The sequence below is a fragment of the Rhinopithecus bieti genome, unplaced genomic scaffold (genome assembly GCF_001698545.2).
Source record: "Rhinopithecus bieti isolate Rb0 unplaced genomic scaffold, ASM169854v2 scaffold_41913, whole genome shotgun sequence".
In the NCBI taxonomy this organism is placed as follows: Eukaryota; Metazoa; Chordata; class Mammalia; order Primates; family Cercopithecidae; genus Rhinopithecus; species Rhinopithecus bieti.
In genome coordinates this window covers 3,757,863-3,785,639 of record NW_016818964.1, presented here as the reverse complement: position 1 = coordinate 3,785,639, position 27,777 = coordinate 3,757,863, and the positions used below count along the sequence as shown (strand labels likewise).

Below are 27,777 nucleotides of genomic sequence, written 5' to 3'. Positions count from 1 at the left end.
GAGCAGGAGCCTTGTGTTGACAGACCAAAACTAAAAATAAAAACCAAAATTTACTTTCAAAAGTAGATTTATAGGTCACTTTTGTTGTCATCTACATGTTCATATTTGTAATAGACTGTCTAATTTACAGATACTTAGAACTGGACTGGGTGATCTCTGAAGTTTCTTCGAAGGTGTTACTAACATGCACATTTTTGACAGGAGTCATTCAACTGTGGCTTAGACACTAGAGTGATATAAAATGTATTATGCGTTGTCCTAGTTATTTTGTTGGTGACTTAAAATCTGCTTTTGTAATTCTGTTCTTGGTCCCAGTACTGATTTCCAAATATTCCAAGATGACTAATTTCTATTGCACATAAAAAGGTGCTCAGTACTATTAATGTTACAGCTGTGTTTTGATAAATCTTTTTGTTACATATTTATTGAGTAGTAAAATAAGATACTTTAAAATCTTACTGAAATTTAAATTCATCAAAATTGTAAAATCTTAATTATGACTTAGTTTTACTGGGCAGGGCTTCTAAAGATGAATATTTCAAATATGGAGATTAGAATTTTTAAAAACTTGCTGGAATTTTTAAAAATAAAGAATTTTGTTTTGGCAAATTGAACTTTAAAGATGTTGGGTCAGTGGTTTCATAGGTGTTTCATGTGCTAGAGGTAATATAGCGATGTGCATATACAATGGAAAGGTTTTTGTTATTTTCAGGGTCCACCAATGAGCTGTGTACGATTGGCTGAAAGAGTTGTAGCTCTCATTTGCTGTGAGAAACTGCACAAAATTGGTAAGGATGTTTGAAAAGCATATACAAATAAAAATAAACTGCAACCATTGTAAAAAAAAAGCATATAGAGGACTTTATAGATCTCTAAGGATTTTGTAGAGCTATTCACTTGCTGCTCTTAGTGTGCTTTGGTGAATATAGATATAAGTGTTAGTAACTTGAAGATCCTACAGTGTTGTGGGAGCTGTTTATTTTCCGTAGCTTAACTGTAAACAACTGTCATTTATTTGCTGTCTTTAATGACTCCTTTTAAATACATAAAGGTATTTTTGTAATTGTTGAATCATGCACCATGAACACTTGTGTTTTAATATATCAATCTCTCAAGTTAGTCTATACTAGTATAGAAATAAATCCTTTTTTAAAATGGACTCAGTTTCTTTTTTTTTTTTTTCCCCTCAATCCTGCTCCTTCTGTGTAAGTGGACCCATTTTCCATGGCCATTTTATTTAGCACTGATATGTGCTGATGTCACATTTAGATGTTTTTGTTTCTGAGCCTTAGAACAGAATTTGCAGTCCTGCTCATATTGGTACATATGGATGCCAAAATAGACTTTGCCTGAAGTGTGAATCTGATTACATTTACATTGTGAAAGGCAAAGGTGCTTTAGTTTCCATTACTTTTCCAGGTCCTTCTAACATAGTTCTGTTCTAGATTCTTTACTAATTAAATAGTCAAAATCTGGATTGTGTTAATTCTCTCTTTAAATTTCTTAGGGGAACTGGATGACCATTTGATGCCAGTTGGAAAAGAGACTGTTAAATATGAAGAAGAGCTTGATTTGCATGATGAAGAAGAGACCAGTGTTCCAGGAAGGCCAGGTTCCACGAAACGAAGGCAGTGCTACCCAAAAGCAGTTAGTATTGGTTAGAACAGAGTAAAAACCTAGCATTTCTGACTTCGTTTTCTGCTACATCACATCTCAGCTCCTCTGCTTGGCTGACTTCCCACACCCTTGCAGTTTGGCCCACTCTGGATCTCAGCTCCTTTCTCCAATTCACAGCTTCTTTCAGATCAGCCTCTTTCCTTCCTTATGTAGACTGTGTGCTCTTCCACTTCAGAGGTTGCTTTTGTTTTTCTTCTCAAAAGGATTCTTGGACCCATCTCTCATATTCTATCCAGAATGAGGTTATTTCATTTAAATAGACATTCTTTGTTTCATTCATTTTAGTGGTGTGATTCTTGTTTTACTTATGATTTGGGGCTAAGACAGAAGAGGATTTGTATGATAAAATAAGCAAGTGAAAAGATGCCCTCTCAAGATGACAGGTACACTGGAAGGTAGAAGCACAAATATCTGTCAAGAGTTAGGATGTGGGCCATTGGGAATCGAAATAAGTTATTTCCATGGACTGTTTCCAGCTCAATCTGTGGGCATCCTAGCAGAGCCCACACATGAAAGCATCTCTAAATCTGACTTCTAGTAATAGACATACGTGGCCGAAGTATTTATTTTAAAAATATTTGTTAATATTTTTACCTCATAAGAACCCCAAGCAAAAGCAGAATTTTGCTGTGTGTACTAGTCCCGCTTACCCTTGGAGGGTATGTTCCAAGACCCGCACTACTAAATGCAGTGGAAACTGCAGATAGTACCGATCCTGGAAACTGCAGATAGTACCGATCCTCCAACAGCTCAACGTTGTTTCATTAGAACGTCGACGAGGAAAAAAAAATTATTCCCCGCCAGGGCCACTGTCTCTGTGTGGAGTTGGCACGTTCTCCTCGTGTCTGCTTACTCTGGTTTCCTGCTACATCCCAAAGCTGTGCACATCAGGTGAACTGGCATGTCTGCGCTGCACCACTGTGAGTGAGCATGGGGATGCGTGTGCATGTGCCCTGCCACAGAGTGGTGTCCTCTCCGGGATGGGTTCCCACACGGGGCCCTGAGCTGCCAGGATAGACTCTGGAACCCTTGGCCCTGAACTGGAATAAGTGGGTGAATAATCATATTCCTTGTTTTTATTCATCTTTCTTAATTGTATCTATAGCTCACATTTCTTTTAATGATTAACATTAAAAGTGTTTTTTTAATTTAGAAATTTGGTGCTGTTTTTGTGATCAGAAATATGCTGGAGGAATTTAACTGGTTTATGTCAGTTAGCCTGTGGGAAAATTGGTTTCTTTCTACCAATTGGTTGTTTCCCTTAGCCAGTTTCTAAGAACCTGCCAAAGACATTAAGTGAGGACTTATAGCATATATTATGCTTTTAAAAATATGTTTATACATATTTATGATAGTTTTAAGATATAAATTAGGCACAGTAATAACAAAATAGAACAATTGTAACCATATACTATAATAAAAGTTATGTGAATGTGGTCTGTCTCAAAATACTGTATTGTGCACACCTATTACTGGACCGTGACTGACCTCAGGTACTGAAGCCATGGAGGCTGCAGATAAGCAGGGACTGCTGTGCTTGTATCTTAGCTTAAATATGTGGTTCTTTGGTTTTATTTATGCAGTTTTACCGAGTTTTTACTTTATACAATTTTGCATCCAGCTTAGCATTTTCAAGATTCAGAATCATGTTAGTTTTTTAACAATCATGAATATTACCCATCTTCCCAAAATGCATGTTTCCCTCATACCAAATTTTCACGTGAGACTAGTTTCATGTGATAAAGTCGTTAATGATAAGTGTTTGGAAAAGCACAGTATTGGCTGGGTGTGGTGGCTCACACCTGTGATCCCAGCATTTTGGGAGTCTGAGGCAGGAGGATCACTTGAGGTCAGAAATCCGACCAGTCTGGTCAATATGGTGAGACCTTGTCTCTACAAAAAAAGAAAAGCATAGTGCTGCTTGGCATCCTGTTTTATTAATAGATACATTCTTTATTTTCTGATTCTCTATTAAATATAACGGTCTCTTTTACCAGCATTTTAGTACCTTTTAACTACAGATGCAGTTCTTTTACATTGAACCTCAGGAACTGCAAGACCATAATCTGAAGGATTGTGTTAATATTGAAAGCCTGGCAGCAATCTCCATTTAATTATGGTTCACTCACATAATGAGGTAGCCATTGCAAATGATGATATTGGTTCATATTGACTCTGACAGATATTCTCTTTATAGTAATGGGATAAAAATCAGGCTATCTCACACACACACACATACCCTAATATATACTAGTGTTGTGTGATTTTATTTGTATTGAAAAATATAAATGTATATATGTTTCTATACATTTATACATAAAAAAAGAGTCTAGGAAATTATAAAGTATATCAAAATGTTAATAAAGGCTGTCTTTGAGTGATAGGATTATATGTAATTTTTTAAAATTTGCCTAATTTTATTTTCTGATACTCTACAGTTAGTACTTAAAAAGCCCAAGGAAGAGATGAGTTTTCTTGTCAAAAGAAATAGATCAAATGAATAGTATTTTTAAAAAGGCCCTGCAGTGCTGAATTGTTTTATATATAATTTTAGTATTAGCTATATAGTCAACAGTGCATTATAGTGTATGTGAACTTGGGCCACTATCAGCAGCCCTGGCCTGAGATCCACTGACTTACCCCGCAGGGTTAAGTAATTAAGAGGTGTCGTGCCTTGGGTATTTTCTTAGCTTTTTCTCACCAGCTTTTAGTAAAGCCAGAATTAGTTTTCTTGCTGACATCTGGAAAAGAGGCTAATATACTTGAGCATGACGCTTAATTTTCCTTTCCACCTCTAGATTCCAGAGTGTTTGAGGGATAGTTATCCCAAACCTGATCAGCCCTGTTACCTGTATGTGATAGGAATGGTTTTAACTACACCTTTACCTGATGAACTCAACTTTAGAAGGCGGAAGCTCTATCCTCCTGAAGATACCACAAGATGCTTTGGAATACTGACAGCCAAACCCATACCTCAGGTAGATATTTCGTAATGACTACTTATGTCAAAAACATCTTGCTTAGGAAAAGAAAAAAGAAAAAACTAGTAGAAAGTACCTTTTGTTACCTCAGTATGTTTAATATTTAAAGATGAAGGTGCCTCTTCTGTTTCTGCACTGGAAACCATCATTTCTCTTCTGAAGTTAACTGTAATGGAATAAAATACCTGTTAATTTTGAGGGGTGGTTTATGTTTCCTTTTGCTAAGATTCCACACTTTCCTGTGTACACACGCTCTGGAGAGGTTACCATATCCATTGAGTTGAAGAAGTCTGGTTTCATGTTGTCTCTGCAAATGCTTGAGTTGATTACAAGACTTCACCAGTATATATTCTCACATATTCTTCGGCTTGAAAAACCTGCACTAGAATTTAAACCTACAGATGCTGATTCAGCATACTGTGTTCTACCTCTTAATGTTGGTAAGAAAAAAATCTCTTACTTTGATAACTCTAAATTAGATACATATACAGATATACAGCTTAGGTATGAAACTTATCTGTATCTTGTTTTAACAAGCTAAAGAATCGTTTTTCTCTTCTAAGTTAATGACTCCAGCACTTTGGATATTGACTTTAAATTCATGGAAGATATTGAGAAGTCTGAAGCTCGCATAGGCATTCCCAGTACAAAATATACAAAAGAAACACCCTTTGTTTTTAAATTAGAAGATTACCAAGATGCAGTTATCATTCCAAGGTAGGTATTTAAATGGAAAGAAAAATGGTGGTGATACTTTGTTTTAAAAGATGCACTAGGTCGGGCTCAGTGGCTCATGCCTGAAATCACAGCACTTTGGGAGGCCAGGGTGGGTGGATCATGAGGTCAGGAGATCGAGACCATCCTGGCCAGCATGGTGAAGCCTCGTCTCAACTAAAAATACAAAAAATTAGCCAGACGTGGCGGTGCACACCTGTAGTCCCAGTTACCCGGGAGGCTTGAGGCAGGGCAATCACTTCAAGCTGGGAGGTGGAGATTGCAGCAAGGGGAGATCGCACCACTGCACTCCAAGACACAGCAAGACTCTCTCTCAAAAAAAAAACCACTTATTCACGTGGGAATGTAAGTGGGCTGTGACTTTAGCATTGTAATTACTAATAGGAAATATATTAGTTAGTCAGGCATGGTGATGCATGCTGTAATCACAGCTACTCGGGGCTGAGGTGGGAGGATTGCTTCAGCCCAGGATTTGTAGGCTGTGCAGTAAGCTGTGATCACACCACTGCACTCCAGCCTGGTCTACAGATGGGGGAAGAAGAAGAAAGAAAAGAAAATATAGGTAATCTTTTAAGGTTGACCTGTTCTCTCCAGTTTACTTGCTTACAAAATAAAACCTAAAACATTATAGATAAGGAATTTTCCTTTGTAAAGGGTCAGATAATTTAATGTTGGTAGGCTTTCTTCTTAAAATCTCCATCCTTTTAGTCTCCAAAGTCTTATAGAATTTGATTATAAATAATGATTTCATTTCTTAAAATTTTATAAGGAATATTAAGCTCTATGAAAATAGTAAATCCAGAGTGATTTTCTTTTCTATAAAAATTTAGGGAATGGAGTTTTGGGGCAATAAAATACAGACAGTTTTCAAATAATTATAGTACTAGTTATAATTCATCTTTGATTTTTTTTTCTTTTTGCACCTCAAAACCATATTTTAGTTATCAGGACTATCGTAGTCATAGATGATGCAGTAATACGTTTTATATGACAAGTGTCTTTAATGTTTAGCATTAGTAATATGCAAAGTATTTATTTGCATAGTGTACGTTTTTTACACTGTTTATATTGATAAAATAGATATGTAAAGGTGCCATTTAGCTTCATGTGTTATCAAAATGTAGATATTTAGAACAAGAATAATAATAAAGTGGGACAATAATGTGTCCATTTTTACTTAATAAAATACAGTTCTTATATACTTGAAATATATTTGGAATAAAATTTTGTTACTTATTTTAATCTTTTGAATTCTTAATCATAATTTCCATACTAAAAACAGTTGTGTTTTGAGAACAGTTGATTTAAACCAAAAAGCAACTGATTGTTTTTTGTTTTTTTTTAGATATCGCAATTTTGATCAGCCTCATCGATTTTATGTAGCTGATGTGTACACTGATCTTACCCCACTCAGTAAATTTCCTTCCCCTGAGTATGAAACTTTTGCAGAATATTATAAAACAAAGTATAACCTTGACCTAACCAATCTCAACCAGCCACTGCTGGATGTGGACCATACATCTTCAAGGTAAGAAGCTTCAGAGATGACACTCGGATTGCACTTGAGGCCTTCTTACCAGACATCACTAGACACGCAGAGGTTCACTGTCTGCCTGCCCACTCGTGGACTCTCTGAAATCAGGAGATGCTTTGCACACAAACTTGCCCAAGGGGTAGCCCAGGAAGTGTAATTTAAATGAGCTCTTCAGATGATTTTCGGCCCAGTGAAGTTGAAGAACCACTATGAATATGTACTCATTTTTGTGTGTTTGATAAAGTTGTTTTGGAATTCTTACAGACTTAATCTTTTGACACCTCGACATTTGAATCAGAAAGGGAAAGCTCTTCCTTTAAGCAGTGCTGAGAAGAGGAAAGCCAAATGGGAAAGTCTGCAGAATAAACAGGTAATGATAGTTCATTGTACTAGCATAACTTAGTATTTGTTTGAGTATTAAACATTATTAAAGATAAGTTTGAATTTTATCAAGTTTAATGCATGATTCGTTGATTTTTTAGAAGTTACCTAATCCTCAGATTTTGTTTTGTTTTAATCAGTATTAATTGTTGAATGTTATTTGAATGTTCTTTTTGGTAAGTATTGAGAGTTTTGTTTTTATACTTAGCCCATTAATATATCACAAAATCATTCTCATAAATCCTGCGATAAATCCCATTTGGCCTTAGGGATTATTTTTACAAATATTTTTTAAAATTAAGTTTTACTAGCATTTGTGATTTTCTTTATCCATTAGTGAAATTTTTTTTTTTTTTTTAAATTCTTTTGTGTGTGCGCTTTGTATTTATCTGTCCGTTTTTCCCCTTACTTGAAGATACTGGTTCCAGAACTCTGTGCTATACATCCGATTCCAGCATCACTGTGGAGAAAAGCAGTTTGTCTCCCCAGCATCCTTTATCGCCTTCACTGCCTTTTGACTGCAGAGGAGCTGAGAGCCCAGACTGCCAGCGATGCTGGCGTGGGAGTCAGATCACTTCCTGCGGATTTTAGGTATGCCTGTGCAGTCGGCCAGAAAGAACACGGATCATGAGATCCTGGTTGCAGAAGACCAGAATTCAGTTAAAGTTGTATATAACATAATTCTTAGTAGAAAGAAAATATGCATATCTTATGTTCTTGTCAAGTCTCAGAGGGAGATGAGAATCTGAGGTCAGAAATAACCATTACTACTTAAGCCGTAACAGTTGGAGTGAGAATGAAATTGTTTTTTGTTACTGCATCAGCATTTTCAATCTGTTTTTTGTTTTAAAAATCCAAACATATGTTAAAAAGCAATAGCCTTAGCATGTTCTTTGTCTTCATTATTTTCTTCCCATTAGTAAAATCTCTGCCTTCTAAAAAAACTATTGGCTTAAGCACTCACATTAATTTTGGTTATCCAATTGGCAATATCACGACTGTTCTAGGGACTGAAGGAGTTTTAAAATATAATAGGAATAACCACAGTATTTATTGAGTAGTTACTACAGTGCCAAACACTAGCTTAAATGCTGTACCCTGTGTCAGTTAGCTCATTTAATCATTAAGACAGTGCTGTGAGATAGGAATTGTTAGCTCTTTTCTCAGGTGCAGAAGCTGAGGCACAGAGAGTTTATGTAAGTTGCCCAAAGGTAGTCAGTGGGTTAACCAGAGTGCCTGCGATTCTAACCCATGAAGCTAGGCCCCAGGTCCTGCAGGATGCCTGCAAGCTTCATGACATTCTTAACTACCACACCTAGAGTCTAGGGCCGGGGATGAAAGCGGTAAAGAAAGCCATGTCCCACTTTATAATTTACATTGTGCAGAATTCCAAATAATGTTAAATTCTGCCTTGGAAACTTACTTCTCTTCTAAAGTTTAGGAGTACGTTTTTGGTATCTTTGTTTTTGTTTTTAAATTCAAATTGCTGATGCTCTCAGCCTAGCTGTCTCGAAGAATCTGATGTAAAGTTATAAAAATGTCTTTGCAGATACCCTAACTTAGACTTCGGGTGGAAAAAATCTATCGACAGCAAATCTTTCATCTCAATTTCTAACTCCTCTTCAGCGGAAAATGATAATTACTGTAAGCACAGCACAATTGTCCCTGAAAATGCTGCACATCAAGGTGCTAATAGAACCTCCTCTCTAGAAAATCATGACCAAATGTCTGTGAACTGCAGAACGTTGCTCAGCGAGTCCCCTGGTAAGCTCCATGTTGAAGTTTCAGCAGATCTTACAGCAATTAATGGTCTTTCTTACAATCAAAATCTCGCCAATGGCAGTTATGATTTAGCTAACAGAGACTTTTGCCAAGGAAATCAGCTGAATTACTACAAGCAGGAAATACCCGTGCAACCAACTACCTCATATTCCATTCAGAATTTATACAATTATGAGAACCAGCCCAGCGATGAATGTACTCTCCTGAGTAATAAATACCTTGATGGAAATGCTAACAAATCTACCTCAGATGGAAGTCCCATGATGGCCGTCATGCCTGGTACGACAGACGCTATTCAAGTGCTCAAGGGCAGGATGGATTCTGAGCAGAGCCCTTCTGTTGGGTACTCCTCAAGGACTCTTGGCCCCAATCCTGGACTTATTCTTCAGGCTTTGACCCTGTCAAACGCTAGTGATGGATTTAACCTGGAGCGGCTTGAAATGCTTGGCGACTCCTTTTTAAAGCATGCCATCACCACGTATCTGTTTTGCACTTACCCTGATGCTCATGAGGGCCGCCTTTCATATATGAGAAGCAAAAAGGTAAGAGATGATTTTTTTCTTTTGAGCAGTTAATTATTCAGTGTGCCTGAAAGTGGTTTGCAGCGTTGGATAATCTCAGACGATGAGAACGTATCATGCTCAGAAATTGCTGCACCGGCTGAGCACAGCTGCTCCTTGTTCTACCGGGGCCAGCGAAAGCCTGTGGCAGAACCACCTGGCAGTGGATGACTATTGCTTTACATCGACCCCACACTCACGTTTTGGGGCTTGGCTGATCTCCATGTGTCTTACTTTTTGATTGAAATTCAGTTCAAAGGAAACTATGCAAGTGTGTACACCTCTTGATCCTGGGGGGATTTGAAGAAATGTGCATTGTAGTCAGTCAAGGAGCTTCTGCTTTGTTGAATTAAACGTTTATTTGAGATGGTACATCTTGGCTTACAAGGCGTATAGACAGGAGTAAGATGCAAGTCTTGTGGAGGGGCTCATCTCAGAAGTTTTGGAGAGTGGAGGGGAGAGAGTAACAACAGGCTTCACAGAGCTTGACTGCTCTCCAGTGTGAAGAGGGTGACACCAGAGTTGTGAGTAATAAACGCTCCATAGCTCCGAGGAAGGGTGGGCTCTTAAACTCAGCATGGACTAAGACTTAAGAAAAGGAATGAAGGTAAGACATTCAAGTTATGGTGGGAAAAAATGGAAAAAGAAGTGTCGCCAGGCAACATGAGCCTCCTGGACAAATACCTTAGAGAGCTGCCGATCACTTGCAGCATTTAGAAGGAAGGAAGGAACATCGCTGTTGAATCAAGGATGGCATCAATGGAGGAGGCAAGTTGACAGTGCATAAGCAAAGTGAACAGATGGCAGAGCATGTCAGTGTCAGGGAAGCAGCCGTGGCAGCAGTCGGAAGTGTGGAAATACCTGAGAAAAGGCTTGAAAAGGCAGGTATGATGAAGCTGTGTCGTAGAAGGCCTCGAATGCTGGGCTAAGGAGTTTGCACGTGTTTTGAGTGTTGTAGGCACTGTTGAAGGAATTTGGAGCAAGGAACTATTAAAGTGATAGTTTAAAATGATTAATCTGGTAGCAGAATGTAGTGTGAGTTGGAAAGCAAATGCAAACCAACAGCAGAAGCAGAAAATGTTGTAGAACTAGAGTTCTGGTAGAGAGGAAGGGGCTGAGGTGAGTGAGAAGAAATAATTTTAGCTGACAACTTAAAAGTGCTTACCCTGCACTACTCTAAAAGATAATCGTATACACACACGTACACACATATGTACACACACACACATATATACATATATATAAGCCTAATTTAATTTTTACAATTCTGAGAGGTAGAAACTTTAATTTTCCCCATTTTATAGGTGAAGATAGGCTAGAGAAGTTAGCTTGCCCAAGGTCACTTGGCAAGTAAGTGGCAGAGCTTGGGTTGAATCCAGACAGCCTGGCTTTGGAGACCTTGCTCTTCCCCATCACACTAGCCGCTTGGGATAGAACTATCACAACAGAGCACACCAAGCATTTCCCCGGTGTTCACTCGTTTACTCTTCTCTAAGCCTCTGGGAAGGAGCCGACACATCCCTGTTTTGCAGATGAGGGTACTCCCACTTAGTCGAATGGGCTCCTGTCAGGTCACCTAACTGTTCATCCAGGAGAGTCAGGAGTGTGTCCGAGATCTCCCAGGATGATCTTGAGGTGGACTGGAGGCACAGTCGTAACAACCATATAAACGGGCAACTTGGGGGCAGGGGCAGTGGCAGTAGCAGGGAGATAGGGAGAAATGTGGGAAGTCAAGGTTAGAGTTGAGGTTTTAGACCTCATGGAATATGAAGTGGAAATGTTCAGATAATTGAGACTGTAGGATTCAGATATGGTTTTATAGAGTAGTCGCCATATGGAGGCTCTAAGAACGGATGAGATTTCCAAGAAGTGGTTGCAGGAAGAAAGTATCAGAGGCTTAGACAAGTGTGGCATAGGCAGTAGAATAGGATACTCCGTTAGATAAGACAAGACAGAGGTGGCTTTCTATTACAAAACTTGTCCATTTGTGTGCTCAGAAACCTTCAACTGCTTAGTTTTGCAGAAAGAGTGATCACTCCCTCAGCCTGCTGTTCAGGCCCTTTCAGCCCTGATGCGTTTTGGATCCTAAGCAGGTGGAAACCCCTTGCAGCTCATTGGACAGACTCCATGCTCAGACCCCCAGCCTTGGGGCCCTTGCTCTGTCCTTCCTTCTGCAGAGTGCTCGCTCCCGTCTCTACGTGTCCAGAATTTTGCCCCATATCTGAGACCTTACTTGACTCACTCTTCTTCATCCCGCCCACCATTTCTGTCAACTTGGAATGTGATTTCCCTCCCGTGGGTCCACGTTGCACTTTATCCTCTTCTTGGCACTTGTGATGCTTTGTTCTCTTAGCTTGGAAAGGGAAGCTGGCAGTTACTTCAGCCTGCTACGTTTCAGGCAGAGAGGGAGAGTACTTTTTGGCCATAGTGGTCACACGTGCACTCCTTTTCCCTGCCAGCCTGTGTGTCACGAGGACTGCCCCTCTGTCCTGCTGCCGTGATTCCCTCAGGGTTGCCCAGTCGAGTGCCTCTCACTTGGGGGGTGTCTTTTAAACAGTAGTTGAGTTACATGGGAAGAGGGCTAATGAAGTACTTAATAATGAGGAACCCAGCTTTATGAAAATGAAAATGGGATTGACAATTCTAGACCCTAGTTTCCGAGTAATAACTTGACAGAAATGCAATGATGTGAGCAAATTAGGAAGGAGATAGAGGCATTAGGAAAAACAGACCGGAGTAGAGGATAGACAGTAAAGCTGTTCCATTAATGTAAATAAACAGAAACCTTTTGGTTCATTTTTTTAAAAGTTGAATAGAAGTGTCTTGAAATGCCTATAAAACAAAGGAATAATATTTGAGAGAGCATGATAGTTGCAATCCCATTTGTGGCTTCAATTCTAGGAATATAACATAGTTTCAGTTTTGTTTGGTGCCAGTTTTCACTTTGCAGCTAGAGCTGATGGCATCCTCCCCCCATTTCATTGAAAATATTGTGACATCTTGACTTTTTATATGGGTTCTTTTCTACTTTGGTAATTCCAATTAGCAGTTTGCATTTTATATCATCAGGTTGTATTTTCAAGGCTTTGATATTGTCTGAATTGTTTCTTCTCAGTCATTCATAAAGAATTTGCATAGCTGTATGCGTTATTTTGCTCTGCATCTTATATTCAGAAATATTTAAGCCAAAAAAGTATAGAATATGTGGGAATTTAATATTCTTTTTATAACATGAATGGGTGGAAAAACTGTAGAGCCCTTATACTTAATTGATGACCATATAATTAATTGATTAATTTGAGGAACGTTTAACTGAGGATATGTTAATATGCCTTGAATGAATTCCAGCAGTGGTCATTTGTGGATAAGTATCCTAATATTTTCTGCTAAAGGTCAGCAACTGTAATCTGTATCGCCTTGGAAAAAAGAAGGGACTGCCCAGCCGCATGGTGGTGTCAATATTTGATCCCCCTGTAAACTGGCTTCCTCCTGGTTATGTAGTAAATCAAGACAAAAGCAACACAGATAAATGGGAAAAAGATGAAATGGTAAGTTTGTGTGTGTGTAACTGGAGGGATTTACTTTTTGGTGAGCCAAAGAATTTTGTTTTATTAATTTTTTGTTTCATTTTCTTGGTATGTTTATAATAGAGTAGATGGTTGATATATTTAATTAATTCCTTTAAATACACTGTCTTTTCACTGAATTCAGAAATAGTGTTATAATTTTGATGGAGGCAAATTTCTATTTTTATTACTTCTTTTCCAAAGGCATAGAGTATCTGATGTTTTGGCTTTGAGTTTTGCTCTTCTTTAGAAAAATTTCACTTTGCTGTTATTACAATTTATCCTAGATCCTTAGCTCTGTTCAGTGAAATGACTTTTCAGTGACCTGTGATCTCCAGTCTGTCTGTGAAATAATTAATTTCAATAAAATCTTGCTTTTGTAGCTCAGGGTTTTCTCAGTCAGGACTCCTGTGAACTTAAAAAAAAAATCATCCATAAAGATTGTTATTTTCTGGAAATAATTTAAATCTTGCCAGTGACTTAAGAAGACTCCACATATCAGCAACAGCTGCTTCATTTTGTCTTGTCTTGAAGGCCACCAGAGGGCACTTGGGAGGGCCTCCGAGCTGCAGGAATCAGTGCGGTGGTGGTTGACGGGGGGAGTTCTAGTGCCTCTTCCAAAGTGAAAGGCAATGCTTCAGACAGTTTCATTTCCTGGAGATTTATTTTGCATTAAAGATAAATTGGCTCATTGTTACTTCATTTTTACTTCAGGCCAACAATGATAATACCATTTTTTTCTTTCACAGGTTATATTTTTAAATATACATTTTCTTCATGTCTTCTTTCTGTTACGTGTATCTTATATATCTGCCTTTAAGTATTTCCAGGTAGCATGTTCTGTGACACTATTCAGATTTTTATCTATTTATTGAGGATGTTTTTAACTCATGTAGTATTTGTCTTATTACAGAATTAGAACTTATTTGGAAAGTGTTAAGGGAATATTTTAATGCAAGTTAGGTCCAAACAATTATTTGTCACTAATTTAGAAATAGGTAGAACCTTAGAGGAAAATATATAGATTTTGAACTTTAGAAATGGCATTGTATTTCTACGAATAACATTCCAGTAACAGTCATCCTCCTTCATTAATACCGTTTTATAATGTATTTGGCTCTTTTTAAAAACTTGTAGCATAAAGGTGACATTGCCATGTCATACTGATTTTTTTTTTTAAGATACAACACAAAGTTCAATTTATGTTTCTTAATGTTTATGATGACACTTTGGTTATTAGAATTCATTAGAAATACTGTTCAGATTTTTATTTAGTAACTTATTTGTATTGAAATATAGGCCGTTGCATGATGTTGAAAAGATACTCTGGTTTTGGCTGATTGCATTGCCGTTCTTCCTACCTCGCTCTGGCCCTTCCGCAAATGGGCTTAAGTGAAAACCTTTGCATGCTAAACGCCTCTTGATAGAAGAAAGTATCAAAGTTGACTTGAATGATACAGGAAAGGATTTCATGTGGCTGTTTTTTCTTAAAAGGCTTGAAGTGCTCTTGAAAAACATTTTATGAGGTAGAACCCCACTCTTTTGTAGATGAAGAATCCGAAACCCAGAGGCACTAAAAGACTTTGCCCAGGATCACACAGTTTGTGATAAAAGTCAGCCCTTTGTGATTTTTGTGCTCTGCCACTTTTGGCTTATGGTAGCACCTTTCTAAAGATACAGAAAGTTTTTTTCAATTAAAAAAAAATGTATGATTTTTAAAAAATTGCAGTTTGGCCCTTTTTTTCTTAAGGACCAAACAGTAATCTAAAACATCTTCATAATGCCTTGGAAAGTATAAGATTTTTAGTAGGAAATGTTCCTTGAGGTCTGCCACTAATAGTTGCTTTTGGTGTTCTTCCTTATTCTTGAAAAGGTGTTTTTTTCTTAATTAAAACAGTGAAAAGATAGTTATAGATATAGCTCGGCTTACTGCTATTTATTTTCAGACAAATATAGTGTTTATATCTTGAGTCTAGTTTAAAATGAAATATTTGTAGTATTTAAAAAAATGCCTGAAGGTTGCAACATTTTTTTGTCAGAACACTCTGGAAAGTTGTTACAATCAACATTGATGCACACCCTTTGCCTTCCCCCCCACAAGTAAAGTTTTTTGGTTCTTTAAAAACTTGCATAACAGAAATTTGGCATCTTTCTAGGATTGCAAAAAAGTTACATCATTACTGAAATCTAGCCCATTATTAAGGTTGTCACTCACAAATAAGCTTTTGCCAAAGAAATTGGAATTAGCAAAGATCTTTTGACAGAAATTGGATTGTTGTGTTTCATGTTAGTCTAAATTTTCTTCCATTTTTGTCAGTTATGCTATAATCTGTTCCCCTGATTACTGTAGCTCAGAGTGGAGGGGAAAAGCATAATTTCTCAAATTCATAGCTTAGTGCAGTGATCACTTTTATTTTTTAAGCAAAGCAGTGTAGTTTTTTGTGGCAAGTATACTTTGAAGTGGAAATAGGGACAAAAATTTTATTATAAAATCCTATTGTACATTTTAAAATTGATTTTATCTGTTTTATATTATATGCTTAATTGCAAAGGTAATGCTTTTCTACATCTGGAATTTCATTTTATTAATTTGGAAATCAAATTACCACATTTTCAAGTTTTGTCAGCAAAATTGAAGATCTCTGTGATCAGCATGTGAGTGCTTTCATTGTATGTCCTACCGGAGTTAGACTTCTTAGTTGAAGTTTTGCATTGTGGACATTAATTTTAACTTGATATCCATGTTCAAAATCCTTAACTTAAAGCTTCATACTGGATAAAGGTCATTTTATAACTTAGAAAACGAACATTCAAAGAACACGTTTTACTTTGTTTATATGATTAAATAACTTATTTTATGTTAATTGAAAACAAATGGCCATGATTTTAAAGTTGCCTTTTAGTATTTGTGGTTGTCATTTGAAATTATCCATAACCCTCGCTTTTATTGAGTTTCAAACCCTTTTAAAAACAGCAGCTATGTCTCCCCTCCTTCCCCATTCCCCCTTGTTTCAGACAAAAGACTGCATGCTGGCGAATGGCAAACTGGATGAGGACTACGAGGAGGAGGAGGAGGAGGAAGAGAGCCTGATGTGGAGGGCTCCGAAGGAAGAGGCTGACTATGAAGATGATTTCCTGGAGTATGATCAGGAACATATCAGATTTATAGATAATATGTTAATGGGGTCAGGAGCTTTTGTAAAGAAAATCTCTCTTTCTCCTTTTTCAACCACTGATTCTGCATATGAATGGAAAATGCCCAAAAAATCCTCCTTAGGTAGTATGCCATTTTCATCAGATTTTGAGGATTTTGACTACAGCTCTTGGGATGCAATGTGCTATCTGGATCCTAGCAAAGCTGTTGAAGAAGATGACTTTGTGGTGGGGTTCTGGAATCCATCAGAAGAAAACTGTGGTGTTGACACGGGAAAGCAGTCCATTTCTTACGACTTGCACACTGAGCAGTGTATTGCTGACAAAAGCATAGCGGACTGTGTGGAAGCCCTGCTGGGCTGCTATTTAACCAGCTGTGGGGAGAGGGCTGCTCAGCTTTTCCTCTGTTCATTGGGGCTGAAGGTGCTCCCGGTAATTAAAAGGACTGATCGGGAAAAGGCCCTGTGCCCTACTCGGGAGAATTGCAACAGCCAACAAAAGAACCTTTCAGTGAGCTGTGCTGCTGCTTCTGTGGCCAGTTCACGCTCTTCTGTATTGAAAGACTTGGAATATGGTTGTTTGAAGATTCCACCAAGATGTATGTTTGATCATCCAGATGCAGATAAAACACTGAATCACCTTATATCGGGGTTTGAAAATTTTGAAAAGAAAATCAACTACAGATTCAAGAATAAGGCTTACCTTCTCCAGGCTTTTACACATGCCTCCTACCACTACAACACTATCACTGGTAAGGAGCCCACAACCAAACTTCCTTTCTGGGAAAATGAGACTTTGCGTTTATCACATTGTGTTGGCCTTGTAAAAGGGATCTGTGCATGTACAGTGTTTGTGCTTAATATTCAAGGGATGGGGCGGGGAACAAAAGGAAAAGAAAGATTTCTTTATTATTTGGGGAGCACGTATTGCTTTATAACTTTGGTTGTTGGGAGTATGGCTATCATACCCTCATCAGTGTCATTTTATATGCTGCCTAATTAGAGAAATTTGAACCTTAGTATTTTGATGTGTTTTCCCCATTTTATCCTCCCCAGGTATCTTTCTCTTGCCCATTCGGTGCTGCTTTTGGTTTTTGATTTAGTTGTATATTCTGGATGTATTTCCACAGCCTTTTATTGTTCTTCCTGGACAAAAAGGACCCCTCCTTTAGGGTCTTTTTAAAGATGGATAGAATAAAAGATTAACAGCAATGATTTCACAAGAAGGTTGCGTGGCCCTTGCTGTAACTCTGCTGTCATCTTCTACTTCTCACTGTGCTCTGTATTCCCCCCCCCTTTAATAGGCTGTCAACCCATTAGATCAGAAGGGAGAACAAGCCCCTCCACCCAAATCAGCTTCAGGCTGTGAAACACAGCTGAAGTTTACATTTCAGTTTCCGTATTGGAGGTGTAAGTGCCTGAATTCAGAATACCAAAGCAAAACATAAAATTTGTAGTTTGTATAATAAAAACAGTGTAGGTTAAGGTGATCAGCAAAATGTAAAAACCAAAAAGTGAAAAACTATCTGACTCTGGACTAGAAAGACTGATGAAACTAAAGCCTAATTTTCATTATGGAGGAAAAATGATACATGGCTTTCAACTACATTCTGCTGGAAGTTCCGAGACCTGGGTTCTCTCGTAGCACAGTCCCTGCTTCTTAACTTCTTGCTTATTCTGGGACAAGTCACCATCGGTCCCTGCCTCAGTTTCCTCAGCTGGATGTATTATTTTAATCACTGTGAGAAAATAGACATGTTGATTTAACATGGATCAATTTCACAAAATGACAACCAGTTTACCTGCCTTTGCTTCCTTTCACAGCTCTTCTTTCTCAATCTCTTGGTTTGTGGTAAATTCATTTCTATAATAGCTCAAGTTAAGAAGACGGTCTTCTTTTCCTGTCATCCTGTGTAACAAAAATAACGCAGGAATAGCGAGGAATGGTATCACTTATGCACACATTCCAGAGTGTGAATGAGACTTTAGCGATGGCAGTGCAGTGTAGCCACATGGAGAGGTGTGTGCGGCCCTGCTTTCACTTAAGTGACGATGTGTGAGGGAGACTCGAGAGGAAGGCCCCAGCACCTACCTGCCCAGACAGCACAGTGCCAGAGAAAAGCGTTCAGTGATCATGATAGCGCCTGTGAAGTTTTGGTTTTTCCTTCTTAACAAGCATTTAGTCTTTTGACCACTTGAAGATTTTATGACCCCAATTTATATAAGAAATGTACTTAATTTGCCATTAAAATTTAGTTTCCAGAGGCCTTTTAGTATGGTATGTCAAATTTCCTTATTGAAGAATATATGTATGAAAATGATTTAAATACAAATCTTCTTGGGATTTGGGGATCAGTTGCCTATGTGGGGATAGTGTAAATGCTTCTGCACAAGCTTACGGTTCCACTTTGGATCCCCTCAGATTGTTACCAGCGCTTAGAATTCCTAGGAGATGCGATTTTGGACTACCTCATAACCAAGCACCTTTATGAAGACCCGCGGCAGCACTCCCCGGGCGTCCTGACGGACCTGCGGTCTGCCCTGGTCAACAACACCATCTTTGCATCGCTGGCTGTAAAGTACGACTACCACAAATACTTCAAAGCTGTCTCTCCCGAGCTCTTCCACGTCATCGATGACTTTGTGCAGTTTCAGCTTGAGAAGAATGAAATGCAAGGAATGGATTCTGAGGTTAGTGCTGTTCAAAACGATGTTGAAAAAAGTGGTCTGACTAGGGGTCTCAGTAATTTCAGAGTTCTGACTGCATAGTGGTCTAAAGGGACAGCGAGAGGTCAGGGGTGTGGGACCCAGTGTGCTGTGTTCTCTGGGAGCACCGAGTGAACTGCAGTTTGCAGGTAGGCCTCTTAAACTTGTCTGCCCCCACTGTGGACTGTGTGGTCATTCATGTGAAGAGAAGGAGCCAGGCCTTTCAGTTATGTGCCCTTCCCACACCTTCATGAGGGCTCCCAGCATTGAGGCATGACAAAGAAGTGGCCACCACTGCCGGACCCCAGGGCAGGTTTAGCTTTAGTAAAAGCCCAGTGTAGTTTATTCTTCCTTTTTAAAATGGATCAGAAATATTTGCTAATATCTCAGGGAAGCATCGTAAAGATACATTCTGCTTCTACTTGAAGTGGGAAAATCTGATTTAAAAAACAAACTTCTAAATTTTTGACCATTGGAATTTGGGAGGCTTCTGTTGTAAGTTCAGCCAAAGGCTCTCTGGTGACGGAGCTAATTCTAACGTGTTTGTGAGCTATTTTGAATTATTGTAGGAAAGGATATTGCTTAGATCTTTCCAGTCTCTTACATTCATCTGCATACCTGTATCCCCCAGAGAGACTCTCATTTCCTCTTCTTCCAATTTCATTTCCTTTGATTTTCTTGTTTTTGTAGATTTTCCTATAAGGAGTCAAGCTAGTTAAGCTACTAGCCTTAACACTAGTAGCTGTTTTAGTTGTCCTTGCTTTAATTTGTACCTTCCCCTTTTTAATTGCACCAAACCTTTGTTGGGGAGTAGTGAATTTCTCTTTCTATGAGAAAAATTAAGAGTAGGTTTGAAGTCTAGCCACAGAGCCAAGTTCATGTCCTGCCAGCTGCCCAGATGTGCACCAGAGGAGTCAGAAGGCCCTGCTCTTACTTCACCATGCCTCTGTGCTCTTGTCCAAGATGAATGGTCTGAGCTGGAGCGCGGCAGGCCGTGAGGCGAGAAGGTGGGACCAGCTCGTAGACTTCCAAGTGTTATCTAGTCTCATTCTTTAGAAATAGCTGAGCTTGAAATTGGAGGAATTAGCTAAAATTAGATGTAAGCTCTCTTTGGATGCCAGTGGGGCATATGGGTTTTGTTAGTTTTTGTTCATTCTTTTCCTTCCCTTTGTTTATATAAACATATGTATAGAAGTTACATGGGCTGATTGGAAATGTCATGGTCTGGCATTTCTAACTTACTATTTGATCTTAAGAAAGTCTCTTTACCTCTCTGGGCCTCCGTTTCCTCAGCTGTAAAAAGAGAGAATTAAACTTGGTAAGTTTTAAAATTCCTTTCTATCTCAAAACCGTAATATGTGAACCAACAGTAAGTCTGCTTTTTAAGTAATCAGCAGTATAAATGTATTATATAGAACTTTGTATGGCTAAACCTATTAGAAATTAGTATTTTCCCACTTTCTCTTTATTTCTTTCATAAATGATTTGTGTTGATTTTAGAAAAGTTAGTACAAGTAAATAAAAAGAAAATTAGTTAAATTTGCCTGATTATGCTACCTCAGAAATAACCAATATTAACATTTTGGGATGAATTGTAGATGTATATAGATAAAAACATATCTAAAATGGAAAATGGAATTCTCTTATATATAGGATACTGTAACCTGTTCTTTTCACGTATAATATGTTGTGGCTGACTCTGACTCTCCCTGTATTGATTGGTATCATGATGCTCAGGAGCCACATGCTAGTCAACACGTGGCTGATTTATTTAAATGGTTCTTTATGGCTGAGTAGTTAAGTCGTTTTGGGTTAGGATGTTTAATACCCGTGGATGTGATAAATAACGCTTATGTATTTAGTTACCTCCTTAAAATAAGTTCTTAGAGATACAACTGCTGCATCAAAGAATTATGAACTTTTCAAAGGCTTTTGATACAGACGTATGATTTTATTTTATTAATTTGCATACCTGCTATGTCAGATACTCCGTTATAGTGAACACATGTCTAGTGGCTTAATGAAGAGGGAACTTGGAGGAAAAAAATCTTTCAAGGAGAATTTCCCTGTTTCCCTACAATAGTGATTTCTGCTGCCCAAAGCAGCATACACCCGTGCCAGCACCAGACCAATTAGTACTACTGAATGCTTGCCAAGCAGCTAGGGGGTAGAACTGTTTTAAAGTACAGTTCTTTGATTATGAGTGAATTTGAATTTTTTTCATACTTTTATTGACTATTTCTAATTCTCTGTTAAAGTTGTTCAAATTTAGAAGTAATCTTTTTTCTTTCCTCGGTATAGAATAATAAATGGGTTGGGGATTTTTTTCTTTTTTTCTTGAGAAGTTTGAAAAATTTTTTTTAAAAGATAACATTTGTTTTACTATTACAATATAGTAGGCATACCATAAGTGGTATTTCCCGCCTTATTAAAGAAGTCACAAAAGTCATATATCCAAGAAAAGAAATTACATCTGTGGACTGCCTGTAAAATGGCCTTTTGCTTATAAGTCACTTCTCTCTCTGTAGCTTAGGAGATCCGAGGAGGATGAAGAGAAAGAAGAGGATATTGAAGTTCCAAAGGCCATGGGGGATATTTTTGAGTCGCTTGCTGGTGCCATTTACATGGATAGTGGGATGTCGCTGGAGACGGTCTGGCAGGTGTACTACCCCATGATGCGGCCACTCATAGGTATTGTTGGCTCCCTTTAGAAAGAAAAAAACCCACAACATTAAAAACAACTTAAAAGATATTATTCATATTATTATTTCATTTTGATTGCAGAAAAGTTTTCTGCAAATGTACCCCGTTCCCCTGTGCGAGAATTGCTTGAAATGGAACCAGAAACTGCCAAATTTAGGTAAGCAAAAAATGTACATGGAAAAAAATTAACTTAAAACATCAAGGGGAAAAGTTCACAAAGATATTGTAAACTAATGATTCTGAAAAATATTTACACTGCGGCTTGCTGTTGTCAGATTTCTATTTGTAATCTGATTGACTTCTCTTTTTTCTTTCTGTTTTTCTGAAATAATGCTGTAATAAAGACTAGATGGCAGCCCTGTCTGTCGGGGGTATGCAATTGCAGTAAGTCGTAACGCGTGTTTCCTTTGTGTGGTGTCAGCTTCTACATGGGACTCCTGGCCTGAGAGTGCACACTAAGTGCTGATTGACAGTGATAATAAATACTCTGACTTCTAATTCAAGCTGTTTGGATTTTTTACAGCCCGGCGGAGAGAACTTATGACGGGAAGGTCAGAGTCACCGTGGAAGTAGTAGGAAAGGGGAAATTTAAAGGTGTCGGTCGAAGTTACAGGATTGCCAAATCTGCAGCGGCAAGAAGAGCCCTCCGAAGCCTCAAAGCTAATCAACCTCAGGTTCCCAGTAGCTGAAACCCCTTTTTAAAATTCCAAACAAAAAACAAAGAAATTAAGGGGAAAATTATTTAAATCGGAAAGGATGACTTAAAGTTGATATTGAGTGGAATGAATTGAAGGCAGAATTTAAAGTTTGTTTGGTAACAAGATAGATAACAGAATAAAACATTTAACATATGTATAAAATTTTGGAACTAATTGTAGTTTTAGTTTTTTGCGCAAACACAATCTTGTCTTCTTTCCTCACTTCTGCTTTGTTTAAATCACAAGAGTGCTTTAATGATGACTTTTAGCAAGTGTTCAAAATAATTGACAGGTTTTTTTTTTTTTTTTTTTTTTTTTTTTTTTTTTTTGAGTTTAATTTATGTCAGCTTTGCTTAGTGTTAGAAGGCCATGGAGCTTCAACTTAACTCCAGCAGTCCTAAGATGATGTAGATTCTTCTCCATCCCTCCGTATGTGCAGTAGTGCCAGTCCTGCAGTAGTTGATAAGCTGAATAGAATGATAAGGTTTTCGAGAGGAGAAGTGCGCCAGTGTTGTCTTTTCTTTCCACGTTATACTGTATAAGGTGATGTTCCTGGTCGCTGTTGCACCTGATAGTAAGGGACAGATTTTTAATGAACATTGGCTGGCATGTTGGTGAATCACATTTTAGTTTTCCAATGCCACATAGTCTTGGATAAAAAAGGTTCTTGCCTTAAAAGTAAAACCTTCATGGATATTCTTTAATCTCTGATCTTTTTGGAACAAACTGTTTTACATTCCCTTCATTTTATTATGCATTAGACGTTGAGACAGCGTGATACTTACAACTCACTAGTATAGTTGTAACTTATTACAGGATCATCCTAAAATTTCTGTCATACGTATACTGAAGACATTTTAAAAACCAGAATATGTAGTCTACGAATATTTTTTATCATAAAAATGATCTTTGGCTAAACACCCCATTTTACTAAAGACCTCCTGCTAGGTAGTTCCACTGATGGAAATGTTTATGGCAAATAATTTTGCCTTCTAGGCTGTTGCTCTAACAAAATAAACCTTAGACATATCACACCTAAAATATGCTGCAGATTTTATAATTGATTGGTTACTTGTTTAAAGAAGCAAAACAGAGCACCTTTACCCTTCGTCTCCTCACATAAATTTCTTACTGTACTTTTCATAATGTTGCATGCATATTTCACCTACCAAAGCTGTGCTGTTAATGCCATGAAAGTTTAACGTTTGCGATAAACTGCCGTAATTTTGATACATCTGTGATTTAGGTCATTAATTTAGATGAACTAGCTCATTATTTCCATCTTTGGAAAATGAAAAAAAAACCTTTTAGGCATTTGCCTAAGTTTCTTTAATTAGACTTGTAGGCACTCTTCACTTAAATACCTCAGTTCTTCTTTTCTTTTGCATGCATTTTTCCCCTGTTTGGTGCTATGTTTATGTATTATGCTTGAAATTTTAATTTTTTTTTTTTTTTTTGCACTGTAACTATAATACCTCTTAATTTACCTTTTTAAAAGCTGTGGGTCAGTCTTGCACTCCCATCAACATACCAGTAGAGGTTTGCTGCAATTTGCCCTGTTAATTATGCTTGAAGTTTAAGAAAGCTGAGCAGAGGTGTCTCGTATTTCCCAGCACATGATTCTGAAGTTGATGCTTCATGGAATGCTGCATTTATGTGTAAGTGACATTTGAATACTGTCCTTCCTGCTTTATCTGCATCATCCACCCAGAGAGAAATGCCTCTGTGCGAGTGCACCCACAGAAAACTGTCAGCTCTGCTTTCTAAGGAACCCTGAGTGAGGGTGATATTAAGCTTCTCCGGTGTTTTTTGTTATCTCCAATCTTAAACTTAAATTGAGATCTAAATTATTAAATGAGTTTTTGAGCAAATTAGTTTAGGTGACTTGTTTTAAAACTATTTAATTCTGATTTGGAACCTTAAGATGTCTATTTGATTTTTTAAAAAAACCTTAATATAAGATATGGCCAGTTAAAACAAAGCAATTCTTGAATTATGTAACTGTAAAAGTGCAGTTAACAAGTAAGGCTGGATGTGAATTTTATTGTGAGGGTGATTTGTGATCAAGTTTATTCACAAATCTCTTAATATTTATAAACTACCTGATGCCAGGAGCTTAGGGCTTTGCATTGTGTCTAATACATTGATTCCAATGTTACGGGATTCTCTTGATTCCTGGCACCAAAATCAGATTGTTTTCACAGTTACGATTCCCAGTGGGAGAAAAATGCCTCAATATATTTGTAACCTTAAGAAGAGTATTTTTTTGTTAATACTAAGATGTTCAGACTTAGACATGATTAGGTCATACATTCTCAGGGGATCAAATTTCCTTCTACATTCAAAATGTTTTATCAACAGCAAACTTCAGCTATTTCACTTTTGTTGGAGAAAATAGTGGATTTTAATTTGACTCACAGTTTGAAGCATTCTATGATCCCCTGGTTACTAAGTTAAAAAATAAAAAAGTACGAGTTAGACATATGAAATGGTTATGAACGCTTTTGTGCTGCTGATTTTTAATGCTGTAAAGTTTTCCTCTGTTTAGCTTGTTGAAATGTTTTGCATCTGTCAATTAAGAAAAAAAAAATCACTCTATGTTGCCCCACTTTAGAACCCTATGTGCCACCCTTCCGTTCCTGTGATTGCAATGTGAGACCGAATGTAATATGGAAAACCTACCAGTGGGGTGTGGTTGTGCTCTGAGCACATGTGTAAAGGACTGGGGAGGCGTATCTTGACAAAGCAACTGCAGAAATTCCGTATGATGATTGTGTGCAAGTTAGTTGACATGAACCTTCATTTGTAAATTTTTAAAAATTTCTTTTATAATATACTTTCCGCAGTCCTAACTATGCTGCGTTTTATAATAGCTTTTTCCCTTCTGTTCTGTTCATGTAGCACAGATAAGCATTGCACTTGGTACCATGCTTTACCTCATTTCAAGAAAATATGCTTAACAGAGAGGAAAAAAATGTGGTTTGGCCTTGCTGCTGTTTTGATTTATGGAATTTGAAAAAGATAATTATAATGCCTGCAATGTGTCATATACTCGCACAACTTAAATAGGTCATTTTTGTCTGTGGCATTTTACTGTTTGTGAAAGTATGAAAAGATTTGTTAACTGAACTCTTAATTATGTTTTAAAATGTTTGTTATATTTGTTTTCTTTTTTCTTTTATATTACGTGAAGTGATGAAATTTAGAATGACCTCTAACACTCCTGTAATTGTCTTTTAAAATACTGATATTTTTATTTGTTAATAATACTTTGCCCTCAGAAAGATTCTAATACCCTGCCTTGACAACACGAAACTTGAGGCTGCTTTGGTTCGTGAATCCAGGTGTTCCCCTGGCAGTCAGTTCCTTCAGTCGCTCCCTGGAGGCAGGTGGGGACTGCAGAGGATCCCTGGAATCCAGACCGAGCGCAGTTGATGCACAAGGCCCCGTTGATTTAAAATATTGGATCTTGCTCTGTTAGGGTGTCTAATCCTTTTACACAAGGTTTAAGCCACCAAACTGAGACCTTGATACCTTTTTTTAACTGCATCTGAAATTATGTTAAGAGTCCTTAACCCATTTGCATTATCTGCGGAAGAGAAACTCATGTCATGTATAATTATTACCTATATGGTTGTTTTAATTACATTTGAATAATTATATTTTTCCAACCACTGATTACTTTTCAGGAATTTAATTATTTCCAGATAAATTTCTTTATTTTATATTGTACATGGAAAGTTTTAAAGATATGTTTAAGACCAAGACTATTAAAATGATTTTTAAAGTTGTTGGAGACACCAATAGCAATATTTAGGAAATTTGCATTGAGACCATTGTATTTTCCACTAGCAGTGAAAATGATTTTTCACAACTAACTTGTAAATATATTTTAATCATTACTTGTTTTTTTTTTTCTAGTCCATTTTTATTTGGACATCAACCACAGACAATTTAAATTTTATAGATGCACTAAGAATTCACTGCAGCAGCAGGTTACATAGCAAAAATGCAAAGGTGAACAGGAAGTAAATTTTGGCTTTTCTGCTGTAAATAGTGAAGGAAAATTACTAAATTCAAGTAAAACTAATGCATATAATTTGATTGACAGTAAAATACTTAACCATCACATGCTGCAGCTGTTTTTTAAGGAACATGATGTCATTCATTCATACAGTAATCATGCTGCAGAAATTTGCAATCTGCACCTTATGGATCACAATTACCTTTAGTTGTTTTTTTTTGTAATAATTGTAGCCGAGTAAATCTCCAATAAAGTTATCGTCTGTTCACTTTGTGTCCTTGCATCTTTTTTCAATTCAAGTGAGTAATGACATTTAAATAGTGGGAGCCGAAATGATCTTTATAATATTTTCATTCCATGGTGAATCATATGAAAATGCATATTTAGTATAAAATTTTGTTTACCAAGTTCTGCTGCATGTCCACCTGCAGAATTATATAGTAATAGAATTATATAGTAACAACTGTCTTTATTGAAGACTTAATTCCAATCTGCTTTTTGGAAATTTTGTCACATTGATGCATTCTAGGTCTTGGATTATTTAGATGATATGTTTGACGCATTCTTTAGGTGAACTTGGCTTTTCTAAAATCAGGTGGACAGAATGTGCAGCTTCCAGATTTTTAGGACACATTTCCAATATTGCTGATTAAGAAATAATTTTAGCCTTTTGACCCAATTTTTTTTGTAACTCAGTAAACCAAGCACTAATACTAATCCTGTGGTTGTAGGAACAAGATGGTAAGAAGTTTTTTAGAATGAGAAAAAAGTTTAGCTTTCCTTTGTAAGTTTGAATTAGTCCCTTCCTTTCCTCTCTCTCTCTGCCCTAAACTAGAGGAGAAAAAAGTATCTGTATTTTAATCCTGAGGAATTTGGGTAAGTGCTACATGCTTGTGTGTGTTGGTGTTACTGCCCTGAATTCTCTAGAGAGTTCAGGCCAAGCCTCAGGGCCACAGGTCCTTCCTGCCACCATTGACCCTACCCTCCAAGACAAGCAACTGCTCATGTCTGCAGCTGTCATGGCTAGCAAGAAAGAACAGCCAGGCTGAATGTATCATTTTGCAGATTGCGATGTGGGTGAAAAGAATCCAGATGGGATTGAATTTTTGTGTGTGTGCCGATCCGTGAGCACATGTATGTTTTAGATGGAATGGTAAATGCTGGGTCCCAGCCAGCTCAGGTCTGTGCCCTTTGCAAAGATGCAAGGAGCAGAGAGATGTGCAGGTCAGGAGAGAGTGCTTTCTAACCGGTCTGCAAGGCAGTTTATGAACAACCCTT

The 27,777-nt window shown here is 37.5% G+C and overlaps 1 protein-coding gene across 3 annotated transcripts in view; it reads left to right on the top strand.

Annotated features, from left to right (window-relative positions):
* DICER1 (dicer 1, ribonuclease III) overlaps positions 1-26,767 on the top strand; it is a 72,194-nt gene extending 45,427 nt beyond the window's left edge. For 2 of the 3 annotated variants that reach the window (XM_017857934.1, XM_017857935.1), the window contains 15 exons: positions 713-788; positions 1,508-1,647; positions 4,476-4,655; positions 4,885-5,098; positions 5,222-5,375; positions 6,739-6,921; positions 7,192-7,297; positions 7,724-7,899; positions 8,858-9,632; positions 13,043-13,198; positions 16,232-17,120; positions 18,791-19,059; positions 21,603-21,765; positions 21,859-21,934; positions 22,301-26,767. In XM_017857934.1, the coding sequence (XP_017713423.1) occupies positions 713-788; positions 1,508-1,647; positions 4,476-4,655; positions 4,885-5,098; positions 5,222-5,375; positions 6,739-6,921; positions 7,192-7,297; positions 7,724-7,899; positions 8,858-9,632; positions 13,043-13,198; positions 16,232-17,120; positions 18,791-19,059; positions 21,603-21,765; positions 21,859-21,934; positions 22,301-22,466 (3,723 nt within the window). In that variant the 3' untranslated portion in view covers positions 22,467-26,767. The remainder of the gene's footprint in view (positions 1-712; positions 789-1,507; positions 1,648-4,475; positions 4,656-4,884; positions 5,099-5,221; positions 5,376-6,738; positions 6,922-7,191; positions 7,298-7,723; positions 7,900-8,857; positions 9,633-13,042; positions 13,199-16,231; positions 17,121-18,790; positions 19,060-21,602; positions 21,766-21,858; positions 21,935-22,300) is intronic. The other variant, XM_017857936.1, reaches the window with a different exon arrangement.
* The last annotated feature ends 1,010 nt before the right edge of the window (positions 26,768-27,777 follow it).